This window comes from Stenella coeruleoalba, assembly GCF_951394435.1.
Source record: "Stenella coeruleoalba genome assembly, chromosome: 2".
NCBI classification, from domain to species: domain Eukaryota; kingdom Metazoa; phylum Chordata; class Mammalia; order Artiodactyla; family Delphinidae; genus Stenella; species Stenella coeruleoalba.
Window position 1 is genome coordinate 169,164,393 of NC_137147.1, and position 20,033 is coordinate 169,184,425.

General features: G+C 37.4%; 2 protein-coding genes across 3 annotated transcripts in view; both read right to left on the reverse strand.

The window, feature by feature from the left end:
• The window catches only part of DNAJC1 (DnaJ heat shock protein family (Hsp40) member C1), a 203,159-nt gene that overhangs the window by 56,311 nt on the left and 126,815 nt on the right, over positions 1 to 20,033 (reverse strand). Inside the window, exon 9 of one of the 2 annotated variants that reach the window (XM_079912308.1) lies at positions 5,517 to 5,618. The exons of the other annotated variant lie outside the window; for it this stretch is intronic. Coding sequence (XP_079768434.1) covers positions 5,517 to 5,618 — 102 coding nt within the window. The remainder of the gene's footprint in view (positions 1 to 5,516; positions 5,619 to 20,033) is intronic. 2 annotated transcript variants of the gene reach the window in all.
• Positions 1,284 to 3,959, reverse strand: LOC307183054 (non-histone chromosomal protein HMG-14-like). The gene has a single exon (XM_079914965.1). The coding sequence runs from the start codon at positions 3,606 to 3,608 to the stop codon at positions 3,132 to 3,134; it is 477 nt and encodes a 158-aa protein (XP_079771091.1). The 5' UTR covers positions 3,609 to 3,959; the 3' UTR covers positions 1,284 to 3,131.

Consider the following 20,033-nt stretch of genomic DNA (forward strand, 5'->3'; position numbering starts at 1 on the left):
CCAGAGGGAGGTGAGGGTGAGGGAAGTCTGCTGTCTGCTTCCTACCAGCCTGGGCCACCATGCTGCTCCCCTCCAGCTTCCGCTTCCCACCCAGCTCCCAGGAGTGTCACAAACCTGCCCTTACTCATGGTTTCTATTGTGGTAAAATATACATAACATACGTTATGTCCCTATGGATTTGCTTACTTTGGATATTTTATATAAATGGAATCATACAATATGTGACCTTTAGTTTCTGGCTCATTTACTTATAATGTTTCAGTATTCATCCACATTGTGACATGTGTCAGTCCTTTTTATGGCTGAGTAATATTCCATTGTACATTTAGACCACATTTGTTTATCCATTAATTGATGGACATTTGGGCTGTTTCCACCTTTTGGCTATTGTGAATGGTGCTGCTATGAACATGCACATGCATGTATTTATTTGAGCTCTTGGTTTCAACTCCCTTGAGTATATACCTATGAATGGAAGGGCCGGATCATACCGTAACTCTATGCTTAACTTTTTGAGGACCCACCAACCTGTTTTGCACAGCAGCTGAACCATTTTACATACTTTCCAGTAATTTATGAGGATTTCATTTTCTCCATATCCTTGCCAACATTTGTTATTTTCATTTTCCCCTCTTTTTCATACGGCCATGCTTACAGGGTGTGAGTGGTATCTCACTGTGATTTTGATTTGCATTTCCCTAATGATTAATGATGTTGAGCATCGTTTCACATGCTTATGGGCCATCAGTATATCTCCTCTGCCCATCTTTGAATTGGGCTGTTTTTTGTTGTTGCTGAGTTTTAGGAGTCCTTTATATATCCTGTGTATTAATCTCTTATCAGATATATGATTTGCAAATATTTTCTCCCATTCTGTTCCACCTTCACTCTTGATAGTGTCCTTTGATATACAGAAGTTTCTAATTTTGATAAGTCCAATTTATCTGTATTTTCTTTTGTTGTTGTGCTTTTGGTGTCACATCCAAGAAATCTTGCCGAATTCAATACCATAAAGCTTTCCCCATGTTTTCTTCTAAGAGTTTCATAGTTTTAGCTCTTGCATTTATGTCTTTGATCCATTTTGAGTTGGTTTTTCTATATGGTGTAAAACAAAGGTCCAACTTCATTCTTTTCAATATGGATATCCAGTTTTCCCAACACCATTTGTGGAAAGACTGTCCTTTCTCCATTGGACAGTCCTGGCACTCTTGTTGAAAATCATTTGACATATATGCGAGGGATATTTTTTTACTCTATTCTATTCCATTGATATATATGTCTGTCTTTATGGCAGTCCCACACTGTTTTTTTTTTTTTTTTTATGCTGTACGCGGGCCTCTCACTGTTGTGGCCTCCCCCGCTGTGGAGCACAGGCTCCGGATGTGCAGGCTCAGCGGCCATGGCTCACGGGCCCAGCCGCTCCGCGGCACGTGGGATCTTCCCGGACCGGGGCACAAACCCGTGTCCCCTGCATCGGCAGGCGGGCTCTCAACCACTGCGCCACCAGGGAAGCCCCCCACACTGTTTTGATTACTATAGTTTTGTAGTAAGTTTTGAAATCAGGAAATATGAGTCCTCCAATTTAGTTATTTTCGAGATTGTTTCGGCTATTTGGAGTCCCTTGAGATTCCATTCTGATGGGGATGCACTGAACCTGTAGATTGCTTTGAGTAGTATTCACGTCTAACAGTAGCAAGCCTTCCAATCCATGAACACAAGATGCCTCTCAATTTATTTTTCTTTAGTTTCTTTCACCAATGATTTGTAGTTTTCAGTGTACTTCATTCATCTTTAAAATGAAGCTCAAAGCCACTTTGTCCAGTCAGCACCACTTGCTTACTGGAGGTCACAGTCTCCTCCCTCCCCCACCGTCTGCCTTGGGTTTACATAAATTGTAATGAGATATGCTTTTTCCCATTTGACACTAAGTTTTCAAGATTTACCCGTATTGATACATACAGTTCTAGTTCATTTGTTTAAACTGCTATGTAGTATTAGTTCCTAGGGCTGCCATAAAACATTACACTACAAGCTGGGTGGCTTAAACATTTATTCCCTCATAGTTCAGGAGGCTAGCAGTCCAAAGTCAAGGTGTTGGTAAGGTTGGTTCTTTCTGGAGGCTCTGTGGGAGAATCCGTTCCACACCTCTCTCCAGCTTCTGGTGGTCGCCAGTAATCTCGGTGTTCCTTGGCTCGTACCTGTATCACTCCAATCTCTCCTGTGTGTTTCTGTGTATCTTCACCTTTTATAAGGACAGCAGTTATTGGATTCAGGGCCTGTCTTAATCCAGTACGACCTCATATTAACTAAGACCCTCTTCCTGAATAAGATCATATCCTGAAGTTCTGGGTAGACATGAATAGTGCCCTTTTTGGGAGGGCACTATTCACTATACATTAAATGACTATAATACGTAATTCATTTATCTATTCATTCCCCTTGTTGATGGACATTTAGGTTGTTTCCAATTCTTCACTATTAGAATGCTGCAATGAATATCTTTTTTTCTTTCATAATTGAGATTTTATTGGTTGCTTTGAGGATCAGTACACAGACATTTCAATTTGTACACAATTCTCAACATACGTACCAAAAATCTAAAAAATCATGTAGTTGTGATTCTTTTCTGAACAGTTATTCCAGTGACTTTCCAGCTTAAAATTTGGAGGCAAATTTTCCTTCACAGGATATCAAGTACCAATATCTTCAAATACTGATATGCTGTTACATCGTAAGTGCCACTAATTCGCAATTTAATATCATATACACTACATACGCAAATTGTCAATCGTTCACAGCGCATTAACAGTTACTAGAAGAACTGGACTACCACGACCAAAGATGTTAACAGAGTGCACAAAATTCTGCCCAGGAGAGCCAAGATCAAGGGGTGAGTGGTTTGCTTTAGGTAACAATTCTACCAAAAACAACGTGGGAAGAGTAGTAATTTAAAGTGTTTAAGACATTAAATGCACAACTGACTATGCTTTGTATTATAGGATATAAAAGCTACCCCACCATCTGTGGAATGTTAAGCTCACACCCAAGACAATCAAAGCCTCCCATATTCAATATCCCACTATTTTCTGGTTGTACCAAAAAATAAACAACCAGCAAGTGATATCACCTCTTTAAAAAAAGCATTTACACTTAAAAAATGGGATGAGGTGGGATTCCCTCCTTTTTAAAAATGTTTCTAGAACTACTAAAAAACTTGCATTTACAAAATAGTTGACAAAAATATTCCTCTGGATTGTACAAGAAGGGAGACAGGGACCAGTGATAGGACCAGGTGCGTGGTTTTCATCAGACTTGGCTTCTTTCTCTCCTGCTTCATCAGAGGCTGGGCTCTCCTGGTTTTTAGTTTCTCCATTTTCTGCAGGTAAGTCTTCTTTAGTCTCTTGGTTAGCCACTTCAGCCTGTTTTCCCTTTGCTCCCCTTTTCCCTTTTATCTGCACTTTTTTGTCTGAAGATTTATCCTTTCCTGCCGCCTTTTTTGGCTTCGTTTCCACTTTTGCAGGAGTCGGTGTAGCTGACAACCTCACCCATCTCCTCTTGGGCTCCTCCTTCGCTGCCCCCTCCTTGGAGCTGACCTTCCTCTTGGGCATCGTGGCGGCGGGGCTGGCGCCTGCCGGGTACCTATGGGCCGCGGCACGCCAAGAGCCTTCGCAAAGCTGGGCTGCCTGGCCGCTGCTGCTCCTCCTGCCAATGAATATCCTTTAAATGACTCTTTACCTACTTGTGTGTTTACTGATTCCTGACAATAGGATGTGGGTATCTTCAAATTTGCAATTAGGTATCACTAAACTTTTCTCCAAAGTAATTGTATTAATTCACTTTCCCATCAAAAGCAATGGAGATTTGGGACTTCCCTGGTGGTCCAGTGGTAGAGAATCCACCTTCCAACGCAGGGGACACGGGTTCAATCCCCAGTCAGGGAACTAAGATCCCACATGCTGACGGGCAACTAAGCCCACGCGCCACAACTACTGAGCTCGCGCCCAACAACTAGAGAACCCACATGCCACAAACTACAGATCCCACGCGCCCTGGAACCTGCGCACCACAACTAGAGAGAGAAAACCCGCACGCCACAACTAGAGAGAAACCCCAGCGCCAAAATGAAGAGACCGTGCGCCACAACAAAAGATCCCGAATGCCTCAATGAAGATCCAATGTGCCGCAATTAAGACCCAACGCAGCCAAGAAGCAAATAAAAAAAATATTTTTTAAAAAGCAATGGAAATTTCCCATGTTTCCTCCACATAGTTGGCAACATCTAAATTTTTTTTTTTTTTTTTTGCAGTACGCAGGCCTCTCACTGCTGTGACCTCTCCCATTGCAGAGCACAGGCTCCGGACGTGCAGGCTCAGCAGCCATGGCTCACGGGCCCAGCCGCTCCGCGGCATGTGGGATCTTCCCAGACCGGGGCACGAACCCGTGTCCCCTTTATCAGCAGGCAGACTCTCATCCACTGTGCCACCAGGGAAGCCCAGCAACATCTAAATTTTAACTTTGCCAGATGTATTAGCTTGTTATTACAAAACAAACAACTGAAAATCTCAGTATATAAAACAACAGGCATTTATTTATCACATGAGTCTGTGGGACACTCAGAGATGGCTGATCTAGGCTGGGCTAGCCCCGGCGGATTGCCTATATTACATGTTTCCAAGTTGGTATTACTATCATACTCATTTAACAGAGCAGAAACTTTTAAAGCAAACCTCAGGGATTAGAAAATGACTTTTTAAAACTCAATACCTAACATTTTTAGGAAATTTTTGTATCTACGTTCATATGTAACAGTGATCTCTTCCTTTTCATAATACATATTTAATTTTGAAATTAAGATTTACATTAGCCTCATAAAAGAACTTGGGGAGATTTTCCTCTACAAATATTAGAATACCTATATAAGACAGAGGTTATCTGGTCCTTGAAGGTGTGGTATTTGTGCATTTTTTTGCCATGTAAATTTAGGTTATGTTGTTAGATGCATAAAGATTATAAGGGTCAGAGTTCTGAATTTTTCTTTCTCTTTACTTGCCATCTTTCAGTGACACTGTGTTTTAGATGTTTCTCTAATAACACGTGGCCACATTTTGTATTAGTTTTTCAATCTGAGAATACTACTTTCATGTATTGTGATTACTGAAATATTTGGATTTATTCTTTATCTTATGCTTTTGTATCTTCTTTTATGTATCTTTTATTCTCTCTTTTCCTATATTCTATTTTTCTTACTGTGTTTTTCTCCACCTATTGGTTTGAAAATTGTACATACCATAGTTTTACCCCTATATTTAAAAAATAATCATTGACAAAGTCTAATTAGTATCTCTATCCTCCTCCCACTCAATACAAGGACGCTAAGGATGCTAAAATGTTTCTGATTTCCTTCTCCCATCTTCTAAGTTTTGCTGTCATACTGTTTTTAAACCCCTCCAAATTAGTCATCATCATTACAATAATTTCTTTTACAGTCAGTGCTTAAGATTTATCAACATGCTTACTTTTTTCTGAGTTACAACTTTTTCTTGCTGCCCTCTCCTTCCTCCTGTATTCAATTTTCTTCTTGCTGAGGTATACCCTTTATTTGCCTTCAAAGTGAGGGTCTGTCAATGGCAAATTGATAAGTCTTAATTTTCCTGAAAATATCTTTATTTTATTCTCAACTAATACTTTAACAAGGTATAAAATGCTACATTGACAATTATTTTCTCTAAGCAATTTGAAGATATTTTTCTATCTTTTTCTGATACCTTTTGTTTCAGATGGGAAGGTAATTGTTAGTATAACTGGTGTTCTTTAATTTTTGCTTTACAATTGGTTTAAAATTTTCTATTTGCTTTAATGCTGAACAGTCTCTCTATGGTTTGTTTAAATGTGGATTGTTTTTATTTATCCTGTTCAGGATACTGTGCACTTCTTAAATATGAGGACTTGCCTTTCTTGCCAATTCTGGAAAATCTCAACCATTATTTTATGGTAATATTGCATCTCCCATTCGCTTCTTCTAAACTGTCATTAGACAGATATATGCTGTACTTTCTCATTCTATCTCCCATGTCTCCTAAGCATTCTCATATTTTCCTTCCTTATCTCTTGGTTCTGTATTCTGGGTGATTTGACCAGATCATCTTCCAATTCACTAATTCTCATTTCAGTAGTTTAATCCAACCATTAAAGAAAAAAAAAAATCAATGAACATTTCATTTATAGTTCTTTTTTTTTCTCTTATCCTGTCATGTTCTTTCATTAAGGTTTTATTCCTTCTTTTCTCTCTTTAATTGTTTATTTTAAAATGATTATTTTTATGGCATCTTTCAGATTAGGTTTCTTATCTCCTGTTCTTAGAAGGACAATTTTCCTCTTTGTTGCATCTGTTGACTATCCTCACAGTTTATATTTATATTGTGAGCACATCTTCACTGAGGTTTTTGATTTTTTAAAAAATACTTCCTTAACAGGAGCTCCCAAAGCCCTAAGTTTTGTGGTAGAGAACAGTTTTTGCATTGGCTTCTGTCAGGGTCCTAAGGGTTTTAATAGCTCTGGACCACTGAATTTTTCTCATTCTTTCACAAAACAGTAGCCCTTTGAGACTAGGCTTTATGCAGGGGGCCCAATCCAGCTGCCTGTGGACCCAAAGGCACAATTTTTGCTTCAAGTAAGTATTAAAACCCCAGGCACCAAGGCTTATATTCTGTGGTGTCATTTCCTGCTTTTGACTATGGTTTTGAGCTGTTGCTGGCCTTAAAACAAAACTGGATTTCCCTTTTATTCCTTTAATCAAGGCTATGATTATTTTTTTTGTTCGTAACACTTAATCTTATATTGGAAGGGCAGGGCTCATTCATACCAGCTCCATCTTTTATGCTGCTAGAAATCTGCCAAGGGAGCCTTACTGAGGGCTAATCTATATTTACTCTTAAGTTAATAACCTAATATTCACTTTATCCATGTCTATATAACATGTGTAGATACCACAGTTAGTCTATGATTTCTGAGTGCTCTGAGGAAATCTAGAATTCACTTGTAAGATATAACAACTAGAAAATAATTTGAAGTAGAGCAGCCAATTATAGAAGCAAAGAAAAACAAAGGTCTAAGGGAAAAACAATACGAAATAGCATGTATAAGCACAAAAGCTCATGTTCTCACAACCTAGATTTCATAAATGCTTTTTATGAAATCTGCCACGTGTGTTTTACCTCTCTGAAACATTCCACTCTCTCACTTCCGATTTTAATCCACCGTAATCTTCTGGCTCTCCTTACCCTGGGAATATTCCTTTGGTGGTTCTGATTTTTCCATATGTCCCCTAGATGTTTTTCCTCTACATGCTTCCCTGGATTTAGGTATCAAATGTACACCAAGGTCTCTAATAGTTACACCTCTAATTTTCACCTCTTAAATTCTACATTATTGGACTTCTCGGGTGATCCAGTGGTAAAGAATCCGCCTTACAATGCAGGGGACTTGGGTTCAATCCCTGGTCGGGAAACTAAGATCCCACGTGCTGCGGGGCAACTAAGCCCGCATGCGACAACTACTGAGCTTGCGCGCCTCAACGAGAGAGCCCGCGTGCCGCAAACTTCAGAGCCCACGCACTCTGGAGCCTGCATGCCACAAACAGAGAGAGAAAACTCGCACGCCACAACTAGAGAGAAACCCGCGAGCCACAACTAGAGAGGAGCCCGAGCGCCGCAACGAAGAGACCACGCGCCACAAAGAGGCCGCGCGCAGCAACGAAAAGGCCACGTGCCGCAACTAAGACCCAATGCAGCCAAAAAAAAACCCAACAATCTACATTATCGCTGAATGTTTCCTTCCACTGGCATCATAAACTTGGCATGTCTCAAACTGATTATATATCTTCCTTTCTCCCAAACTGTCATGTCCTAACTGTGCTCTTTGTTATCTCTGTTAATGGCATCTGCCTCTTCCAACCACCCACTAGGCATTTTTAGTCTCCCAGCACCACCCTTGCTGTATAGCCAATCAATCAGTTGATAAATCTTGAAGATTCAGGAAGATTCACACAGTCTCTCCTCCAGTCTCTACTTTCCCTGCTAGCTACCTAATTCAGGGCTTCATTATCTCTTACTTAGCCTACGGCAATAACTTTCCAGTTAGTCCTTCTCCTCTCTTTGACCTTTTGCATAATTACAGTCAAACATTTCTATGACACAGACTTTAAAATATCACTGCACTACTTACAAAATATGACTTAAACATCTTAATCTCACATTCAAGAACTATGACTTGGCTGCAACCCACTTTTATAAACTTATTTCCCTTTACCATTTCACGCATCCTTTGCAGTTAAACTACATTACTCACTGTGCCTGGTAATATGTTCTGAAGAGTCTCCTCGCAAGAGTGCTTTATATCACGCAAGTTCCTGTCTGTGGAATGTTTCTCCCTACCCCACTTCCAAATCCTTCATAATGCCTTTGTTTTTGTCCTAGGTGGAAGTAATCTTGCCATCTGCTGGACTGTAAAAGTTCTTTAACCTTCTCACAAAGCTGTTACAGTAAACCTCAAAATATGCTTATTTAGGTCTCTGTCTTACCTTTTCAACTGGATAATATAGTGGTAGTGGCTAACAGCATGGATTCTCAAGCTGGTGAAGTAGGTTTGAATCATGGTTTTGTCACTTATTAGCTAACTAATTTGGAAAAAGTTATTTTACCTCTCTGTACCTCAGTTTTCTCCTGTGTAAAATGAAGAAAATAGTGTAGACCACATGGTGTTGCTGTGAGGACTGAGTTATATATAAAGTTCATAGAACAGTATTAGACACATGGTAGCCACTTAATAAATGCTATCTAATATTAAGGACAAAATTGGGCACGTCTTATTTATCATTGTATCACCCATTCACATTATTTCCCACATAGCAGGCAGTCAGCAAGTTTTTTTTTTTAATTGGAAAAAATTATAACCAATAGAATACTAGGTAGTTCAAGGCACTATACACTCAAATATAAGATTAAGTGGTACAGAAATAGTGCTATAAGAACTCAGATAAGGGAAGTAAGATGAGTAAGAAAATACTCTAGGAAAGAGTGACTCCCCAGTGAAATTGTATTTTAAAAGTTCTAATCAGAGAGAAGCAAACAGGATGAACTGATAGGATAATAGTTAAGAAACTGTTAGCAGTCATGAGGCCATGAGATACTGGACTAGGATGGTTAGCACTGAGGGATTTCAAAGGGAGGGATAGAAACAGAGAGAGAAAACAAAGCCAGAATAAACTGGGTTTATAAAAGCAGGAAGAAGTAAAAACAAATAAAAAAACCAACAAACTCAGTTGCATTTCTATACACTAATAATGAACAATCTGAAAAGGAAATTACGAAACAATCCTTTTATAATAGCATCAAAAAGGATAAAATACTTAGGAATTAACCAAAGAGGTGAAAGACATGTACAATAAAAGCTACAAAACATTGCTGAAAGGAATTAAAGACATAAATAAATAGAAAGACATCCCATGTTCATGGACTAAAAGACAATATCGTTAGATATGAGTTCTACCCAAAGCAATCTACAGATTCAAAAAAATCTCCACCAAGGGCTTTCCTGGTGGCTCAGTGGTTAAGAATCTACCTCCTGGGATTCCCTGGTGGCGCAGTGGTTGAGAGTCCGCCTGCCGATGCAGGGGACACGGGTTCGTGCCCCGGTCCGGGAGGATCCCACATGCCGTGGAGTGGCTGGGCCCGTGAGCCATGGCTGCTGAGCCTGCGCGTCCGGAGCCTGTGCTCCGCAACGGGAGAGGCCACAACAGTGAGAGGCCCGCATGCCGCAAAAAAAAAAAGAGAAAAAAAAAAAAAGAATCCACCTCCCAATGCAGGAGACACGGGTTCAAGCCCTGGTCTGGGAAGATCCCACATGCCATGGAGCAACTAAGCCCGTGCACCACAACTACTGAGCCTGCGCTCTGGAGCCCACAAGCCACAACTACTGAGCCCGCATGCCACAACTACTGAAGCCCATGTGCCTAGAGCCCGTGCTCTGCAACAGGACAAGAAACCACAATGAGAAGCCCGCACACCGCAATGAAAAGTAGCCCTCGCTGGCTGCAACTAGAGAGAGCCTGCGCGCAGCAACGAAGACCCAACACAGCCAAAAATAAAAATAAATAAAAAATAAATAAATTTAGAAAGAAAGAAAGAAAGATATATTCAAAATAGGTAAATCCACAAAATGGATTGGAGACAAAATGAAGATTACTGGTTGCTATAGGCTGGTGGGGACAGGGGTAGGGAATAGGGAGCAACTGCCTAATGGGTACAGAGTTTCCTTTTGGGGTGATGAAGTGTTTTGGTGCTAAACAGAGGTGGTTGTACAACAATGTGAATGTAAATGCTACTGAAGAGTTCACTTTTAAAAGGTTAATTTTATGTTATATGAATTTCTCCTCAATTAAAAAAAATTGTTTAAAAAACCCACATTGGTATACCACCCACTAGAAGAGCTAAAATGAAAAAAAGACATAAATACCAACTGTGGGCAGGGATATGGAACAACAGAAACTCTCATAAATTGGTGTGTATGCATACATTGGTTATAATTACTTCAGAAAACTGGCAGTAATCTACTAGAGCTGAATCATATGCACACCCTAGCACAATGCCTAGTAGGTGCTCAATAAATGTTTATTGATTGAACTAATGAAGTTCCCACTGTTTTTTTAGGCACTGTGCTAAGATCCTGGGACATAAAAATGAAAAGTCATGGTTCTCTCTCCTAATAAACATTTAAATAATTATAATAACAGTATACAGTTGGCTCTCTGTATCTGTGGGCTTCACATCTGCAGATTCAATCAACTCCGGATTGAAAATAATCAGAAAAAAAATTCTAGAAAGTTCCAAAAGGACAAAACTTGAATTTGCTGCATGCTAGCAACTGTTTACACAGCATTTACATTGTATTTACAACTATTTACATAGCAGTTACATTGTATTAGGTATTATAAGTAATCCAGAGATTAAAGTATACAGAAGGATGTACATAGGTTATATGCAAATACTACACAAATAAAGGGACTTGAGCATCTGTGGATTTGTGTGTCCTGGGGTTGGGAGCGGTGTCCTGGAACCAGTCCCCTCGGAATACTGAGGGGTGACCACATTTACACTGTAGGGGAGCACAGTAGGTGGTTTTAGAGTCAGACAGACCATTTAAGCCCTGGCTCCACTACTGACTAGTTAGCTATGATTACAGGCAAATCTGAACTTTATTTCCGTATCATTTCTGGAATTTCTTTTCTTTCTACTCTCACTCTATGGTTTCAGTCTACTGCTGCTAGAGTCGTCTTTCTAAAACAGAACACATTGGGAATTCCCTGGCAGTCCAGTGGTTAGGACTTGGAGCTTTCACTGCCGGGCCCTGCTTCAATCCCTGGTTGGGGAACTAAGATCCCACAGGCCGCATGGCATGCCAGAAAAAATAAAAATAAAAATCAGAGCACATCACCACCTCACTCCTTCCAGCTCAAAATCCAAAGATTCCCTACTACCTAAAATATAAACTTCTTAGTCTGGCATTCAAAAACTTGTGTATTTTGTTACCTACCTGTCCTTCCAGCCTTAGGTCACAGTCTACTCCCACTGTGTTCTGGCAGCCAGACACAATGTTCTGCCATCTCATCTTGAACATGTTTTGAAATGTCTTACCTTTGTGTCTTTGCTCAACATGTCTTTCTTCCAAGAATTCACTCTCCTCTCTACTTTGAGTATCTCTGAGTCATGAGAAAGTGATTTTCATGGTATATTGATAAAGGGTCTTCTACATGTAATTTAGCTTAACCTACAGATTAAGCATGGGAGAGAATAAACTGATCACATTTATGGGAGCAGACTGATCCACACAACAGATGAATAAATTAGCCATCGGGAACACACTCTGGCCTTGTGGGCATTTTACTCAGGCAGAGGAAGTTATTATTTTCTCAATAGTAACCATATTGTTGTAGCAGAGTTATCTCTTCTTAAAAGAACGACACTGGAAAACTGCTTTTCTGGTTCAGAAAGTTGAATCTAATCCAGTATCAAAATAAATTGGCCCTATCCCTGTGACTCCTAGTGGCAAATATAGTGAGATACTCCCAGGAACTTTAATCTCATGGAAGTAAGGTTATCTTTTGAAAGATAAACACACAAAGGATAAGAACATGTAATGGTATTGAGTGATGGAGTGAAATAAATTAGTGGGATCAGTTTAATTCAACAAGTGAATTCAATTAATATTTACCCTATAGACACTACAGGGGATATAAAATTACAAGGGTATGAGCACAACCATCAGGTGGTTTATAGTGGAGGAGAGGAACAATATAAGTGCCCAGGTAATTATAATATAAGAATTATATCTCAGCTTATTCCTAAAAATACGTACTTATATTATTAATAAGACTGGATGCAAGGGAAACAATACAAAGCACAAAAACTAAATTCTATACTACAGTATACAGAAAAAAACCCTTACATTATAAAAGGAAGATGAGAAACAAATGTGGATTTTTAAAAACTCTCTCTCCATAGGTATACCTAATTATATTTTAATTATTATCAAAATTTTCCTTTTAGAAAGCATTTAGTATACTATGATTCACCTTCTCTATGATCTCCTTCCCTCTGCCAAAAAAAAAAAAAATCTAATTTAAGTGTTTTTTCTATAACATCATAATCCTAAGACAAAAGTGGTTTATTTAGAGATACAGGGAAAGAAAACCAGGAAATAGTATTCAGCTAATCAGTAATATGATGTCGGACTAAAACTAGTAGCATATTAGTTGTCAGGAAGTGGAAAGGATTCTCAGATTTCAAAGCAACATCGATGTGATAAGACTCAAGGCAGAAGAGAGCAGGTGGTGTGGTAGCAGTCATTAATTATAAGGTAGCTGGGCTTAACAAAAGACACACTTTAAAGACTTATCAATTATCTTAGCATTCTTCAAATTGACTGTAAACTGTTGCCATTGTAGAAAGTTTCTAAGAAGAAAACAAATTTATAAATAAAAGTTAAAGTCAAATAGCCATCACAAAATAAATGACCGTTTAAAAAGTTTCTCAGCTATCTAGGAAAAAGTCTTAAGACATTATGAAACTAAAGACAGTGTCAGAGAATATTGGTAGAATAACACATGCTGGTAATCACCCACCTGAACCATAAAACCACTAATTCTTTTAGAAAATTATCTAATTAAGATTAATTTTATTGAAGGGCTATGATGTGTCTGCCACTTTTACATGTTTCATTTAATTCTCATAGTATTCTTTGTTGTCTACTCATGTATGTACTTGAATATATGCATGAATGTGATATACACAAACAGATATATAAATCTGGTGTACATATTTCAGTCCACACAAAAGTAGTTTCTTATGGTGTGCTTTCATTTTATCTTAGTCTGTAAAACTGAAGACTGTGATATTCATTCTTTTTTCCCACTCAGAGAAAACTTCTATAACAAAATGAGTTACTAAGAATTTAATACAGCAGGATCTAAAAACCTGCTGTATTGTTTACTTTTTACTGCTTAAAAGAAACGTGTCCTAGTTCAGGACTATCCAGTGCATACCGAAGCCATTAGGCTCCAACTGTGTGTGAAGAGATGAGGGTGGAAAAGAAAATCTGAGTGCAAATGGAAGCGTTGAAGAAAAGGGCAAGACAACTGGGGGGACAGAAGAGTCCCTAAAATTGGTAACAGGATATGATGACATACTTGCACTTGGAGGCAAGCTTGAGAGCGGTGGCGAGGCCCCTGGTTAGCTTGGCATGAGGAGAGCAGTTGCCAGTGGGCCTCTTGCTGTATCAGAGACTACAGACACCACACTGGCCAAACCAGGAGGACAAGCAAAGGGGGCTCACTTCAGAAGAAATTAGAGGGCATTCTCAGATAATCAACAAAGCAGTAATCTCAGACCGAGTGACTTCTTTTTGGAGAGACAACTGGGAAAGGGGCCAGGGCCCAAAGAATGACTAACAGTGGGCTTCTCACAGACCCTGATGGGGGAGGGCTTAAAGTCAGAAATTTCTTTGGAAAAACTGAGAGATTTGACATCTTTTGTACTCTAGTGTTATCAAACAAGTTACCTCTAAAAGAATCTTATAAAATATAGGTGTTTAATATTTGTTGAAAGTGATTTTAGTAGACTTAAAACAGGATTTTAATAAAATAAGACTACCAGACACATAAATATCTCAGTTTTTCGTGCTCTCAAATATACTGGCCATTTTCTGTCTTGGTGATCAAGAAAACCATGAAATGCACTTTTAACAGCACCATATAGTAAATCATTCATTGGGATGTCTTTTCTGCTATCCAGTCTATAATAGTAAGAGACAATGTTTAAAAAGAGTTTTCCTTTTCTTCCTGAAGCTTTACTTAAGTGAGAAACAGCTTTAATACAAAGGGCCAATTCAGAAAAATATAAGATTTTCTAACATGCAAAGTTCAAATTTATCTTTTGGAAAAGGCAGATATTCTAGATCTAATATGGCCATGGCCAAATTATTTTGAAAATATAATACACTTTAGAAAATGTATGTAAAACAATTTTATTAAAGGGTAAACTAATGAATGATGAAAATATTCAGTGGCAAGCTGCTATTATCAACGATGAACACAAACAGTTAACTGCTGGGTAACAGACTGGGACCTTTCACCGGAGACTTCAGCTGTTATCAAACTAATTACATTAAAAAGCTTTTAAAATGAAAACCTTGTTCTTACAAATAAAACAGATCTATCTAGGCAGTTTTAGGTAGGTGACGGTCTAGCAACAAAAAAATCTCACCAATACTCCAATGTACTTAGGGATCGCTTCTTTTGGTTCTGTTGTTAAGACATGGGAAAGATAATAATTTTGAATGGTTTAAAGTCATCTTGCTAGGCAAGTAACAGGAAGGTAAGATATTAAATGACTTCAGGATAATATAGTAGGTGCCTTAATAATAGAGACAAACTGATAAAAAGAAGAAAGAAAACAGGCTGATATTTATATCCTCTATGTATCCCCTAAATACCAATAGTCAAATAATTTGCATAACTGTAGTGAATCTTGGAAACAGATGACGGATGGCTGAATCAAACATACAGTAAAAGGTAAAGAAATGGAGTTTTCCCAAGGACAGTGGTGTGCTGGAGCCCACTTACACCAGCTCATGAGAGCCAATTGCCAAAGTTTCAGGAACTGTGTGAGCCAGTTATTAAACGTACCCATTATTAAAAATTAGATTATATAAACTTTTAATTAAATTATACTAAAAAAGGTAATAGTCAAAATTCATTGCTTCCTCTTTTACATTTTATTATTATGTATCCTTTGAGGATATTCACATCTAGTGTATCTACATGATGGAAATATTACAGAATGGTAAACTACTGCTCCACATCTTTTCCCAACTCCACTTTCAGTGACTTCATGTTGATAATTTCAAATCAGCCATGATGAGAGTAAATTACCAGTAAAATTGGCAAATGCTACAAACTGAGGCTTCTTTTTTCCCTCCAAAGAATCAATTTTAAAAAATTCACCTACCTACCAGTACCATGGGGTATTCTAAAAATATGTATAAGGATGGCTGGTTTAAAAGCAGTAACACTGTGAAATACTTAAAAAACTACTTCCTGAAAAATCATTGATGACAAATAGGGAATATTCTCTTAAATGCTACTAAAATATAAATTAGATCAATCCTGGAATACTCCAGAATATAAATAAATGATTTTTTATTTTATAAAGAAAAATATGCCACCCCTCTTTGACTGCTATGACTTTGGGGGTTTAATTTTGGTTTGGAGTCATTCTAAACGGAAATGAAGAGGATGTGGCATAAGGGCAGAATAAGAAACCACCAAGAGTCATTGATGAATACTTCACAGGCCCATGCTCACAGCTCTAAGTGTTACCATCAACATTTTTAAATAGGAACAGCATTCTGGAAGTTGTTTTCCTGATGAAGATACATGCCCTTTTCCACTTAAATAACTTTCTCTTGTTTACATTCACACACCTACTCAAGTATCTCTTTTCTGACAATAATCTGATTTTGTTTCTGTTGTTTTTGTTTACTCACTTTTCTGTACTCACCATAACTCTTTCAAAGCATTAAGTTTTTGTGTATATGGAATAGTGTGAAACTGAGGAGGGCAGCCATGTTTCTTAGAACTTCAGGGTTTTTCCAAGATGCCTTGCCTCATGGGGTGAGGAAGAGGCCATACGGATGGGACCCTAGCCTCCCTCATTCTGACATTAACCAGAGAAGCTCAGCCATTTGTAGCTGTCTTTCATATATTGGGGTTATGTGTAAAATGTCACTAGGAAGGGAGGGAGGGAGGGAGGGAGGGAGGTGGAAAGAGAAAAGAAAAGAAAACCAGTGTGTTAGAGAACTTAGGTACGCCAATGTTTGAGTGTGTGTGTGCATATGCATGCATGTGTACCACCTGTAATTATGCAAGGTGTGTTTGTGTGTGTTTTGGGAGGAACAGGTATAGGTAGATTGGGTCTATTCATCGTTAAAACACAAGTGCAATAACTGATTCACTTTGTTATAAAGCAGAAACTAACACACCATTGTAAAGTAATTATACCCCAATAAAGATGTTAAAAAAAAAAAAAAAAACACAAGTGCATTTTTAACTGAATTATACGCATTATATTTTATATATACACCTACACAAAGATCTAACTGATTTAAATTACTGATATTCGAGGTTTTTTTAAATTAAAATTTAAAGTTACAGAGTATGTAGATAATCTAAGTTTTAAAGGGAACAAGAAAACAATTCTAAGTTTTGAATCTTCACATAATTACATTATATGTTTTAAAAAATAAGTTCATGTGTTGTATATTTTTTATAAAACAAGGGCAACACTATCTCTCAAAACAAACAGAAACAAAGAACACTTTACAGAGATAAATAAAATGAGAAGTCCCTGAGATAGTAAATTTTTAGACAATAAAACACATTGCTGGTTGGAATACTGTCTTTTCAAGAATATATCCAAACACCTTTCAAACTAAATAGTCTTTCAAGTTTGAAAAGGGAAAATAAATAAATTCATTGATTTAAATTACTAGAAATGCATTTACTTTAAAGACCTTTTCTTTTCTTTTTTCCTACAGCAAGTAAATCAATCAAAGAGTAAAGTGCAATAATGACTGCAAGACAAGGGTTCAAGGAAGATGAAATACTGGCTGTATGGAAGATGTGTGTTCCACAGACTTTGTTCTGAGGTCTTCCATCCCAATACTAATCAGGCCCCATCTAGCTTAGTTTATGAAACCTGACATGGGTACAGCCTATGGCAATAAGGATGCAGGATAGTGATTTTATTTCTTATTTTATTCATTGCAGCCCCAGGGAGAGAGATAACGAGAACAGGAATGAAATCCAAGTCTCCTACATAAAACACTGCAGAACATTACCACTAGGTCACAGGAGGGAAAAAGAAGAAACTATTTTATTTTAGAAGAGTTTATTTGTTATAGTATTTATGGTGGAAAATTATTTTGTTTGACTTACCAATGACTCATTAAAACCTCACTTTTATTAATCATATACATGGACTGTTTTCGCACAAAAAATGTTTGACATCTGCTCATTGGACTTAAAATACTTAACTACATTGTTTCAAAAATGAAAAAAAAAATTACTATCACCAACTTAACTTATAATGTTGGGCAATTATAATCAGAAATAACTTTTCGTATTTCACTTTTTATCTAATATTCCTACTATTTGGATATTTGCCATCTTTTACTTATTGCTTTAAAGTGCTACAGGCACTGCCACTAATGAAAGCTGTGGCAAATTCTGGGAGAAATCACCTGGGTTTGACCCTTTCAAGAGCTTAAGAAGGTTAAGAAATTCCATAGATGGATTCATGCCTAATATACTTACACTGGTTGAGCCATGTAAAATTCCTGATATGTGAATGTTTTTACCCTAAATAACAACAATTGCATACGAATGAACTAAATATTGCACAGTGCCCCTGATAATCAAACACCCTTTGCAAAATGGAAAAAATGTTACCAGGGTTGTGAGAGTTAAATGAGCAACTCAATGTTCAGTAGGACATAGGACAATATCTGACACAAGATGTCAAGAATGATGATGATAATGATAAAAATTTGTATTTCCCCTATTTGACATGGAATTATCAGTAAAGTCAACAGCTAGCTTTCTGCTATGGTATTTTCCTTATGCAATTTGTCTATATGAGCTATACAGAGGTATAGCCTCTGTCTACGGTCATTTGCCACCATGTCATATGCCCAGGGTAACCATTCCTAGAAGTTCATCTCTCCATTACATCATTTTACAGCAATATTTTGTGAGAGCTTACAAACATGGTACTTAAAACCTTTCCAAATATATACTGGACAAAACAAAAACGAGTTAGGGAGATTATTGGAGAAGCTCTTGAACAAAGTCAACTTCTTAATACAAACAACAGAGAGGTCAACTGGGACATATATTTCTCTTCATTTGGTTTCTACTAATAAAAGGACAAAAGAAAAATTTTAATGTAGATGAAAACTTTGAAAATGACAGGAAGATCCCAAAGAAGTCTAGAATAAAAGGAACATTTTGGTTTAGGGTTTCTCAGTTTACAAAATGTTTTAACATATATACTTTTATCTCTAAGGTAGAAAGATCAGATAATTTCACACTCTTTGTATGGTGTTAAGTAATAAGAAAACAAAAACCCGGATCATATAGGTAATAAACAGTGATGCTAAAACTAGAACTTAGGTCTTCAAATCTTAAGAATCCAGTATTTTGTCTCCCACTCCCCCCATTATTATGGTCTCTCAGCAGAAGTCACCATGATAAATTACTCTGGCCACTTGATCAATTTAACAAATATCTACTGAGAGTATAAGGTGTGCACATTTCTACGGTCAGTTCAACCAAAGAAACCATAGGCAAAAATTCTAATGAGAAAAGAATACAGGCTTTGAAACAAAGGAATCCAGGAAATGAAATGCTGTATCATCACACAGTTCTACACACAAAAAACTCCTGTATGACTTCATTTTAACTACTTACATATGCAATGACCTTATTTACAAATGTCACTTTCTCAGGTACTGGGAGTTAGGGCTTTAACATATAAATTTTAGGGGGACACAGCTCAACAAATAACACACAAAATACACCACAAAATAGATGAAGTAAAGGGTCAAAGGTCATTTTATTGTCTGGGGAGTAGCAACAGAAACTCATGCAAGACTATAATAAGAGGCATATTGAATACTACATATTATCCACAAAAGGAAGACTAAAAGAGTGTATAATGACATCAAGTTTATAGAAGGGAGAAATGGAAATTTAAAATTAATCCAAAAGAAAGCAAGAGAGGAAACAGATAAAGAGGGACAAATAGAAAGCAAATACTAAGATGATAAATTTGAACCCCAAAATATCACTAATTATACTAAATATAGATGAATTAAATGCTCATCCCAAAAACCTAAAATGGTAAACTTAAATAATAAAAAAACTATATGCAACAGAAGGCAGTAACAGAAAGATATCTGGAAATACCTATCTTTTAGGAAAATAAACATGAGTTGAAGAGGAAATCACAAGGAAAATTAGACTGTTTCAAACTGAATGAAAATGAATACATAATATCAAAATTTGTGGGATACAGCTAAAATACAAATGTATAAATATTAAAAATACCAAATATAAAGCTCTACATTTAAATAATTCAGTGTTCAGAAAAAACTTACAGCATTAATACTTAGAAAAGAAGGAAGTTCTCAAATCAATGACCTAAACATCCACCTTAAGAAACTAGAAAAAGAGCAAATTAAACCCCAAATAAGTAGGAGACAGGAAAAAATTAATAGCGTAAATCAATGAACACAAGACTAAAAAACAACAGAGGAAAATCAATGAAACCAAAAGCTGATTTCTAAAGAAAATCAGTAAAACGGATGTATTTCTAGAGACCCTGACCAAAAATAAAACAGAATCTGACACGGGGCTTGCC

What these genes read in the sequence shown, in the direction of transcription:
- LOC307183054 (XM_079914965.1), bottom strand. Translation starts at nt 3,608, where the DNA reads ATGCCCAAGAGGAAGGTCAGCTCCAAGGAGGGGGCAGCGAAGGAGGAG.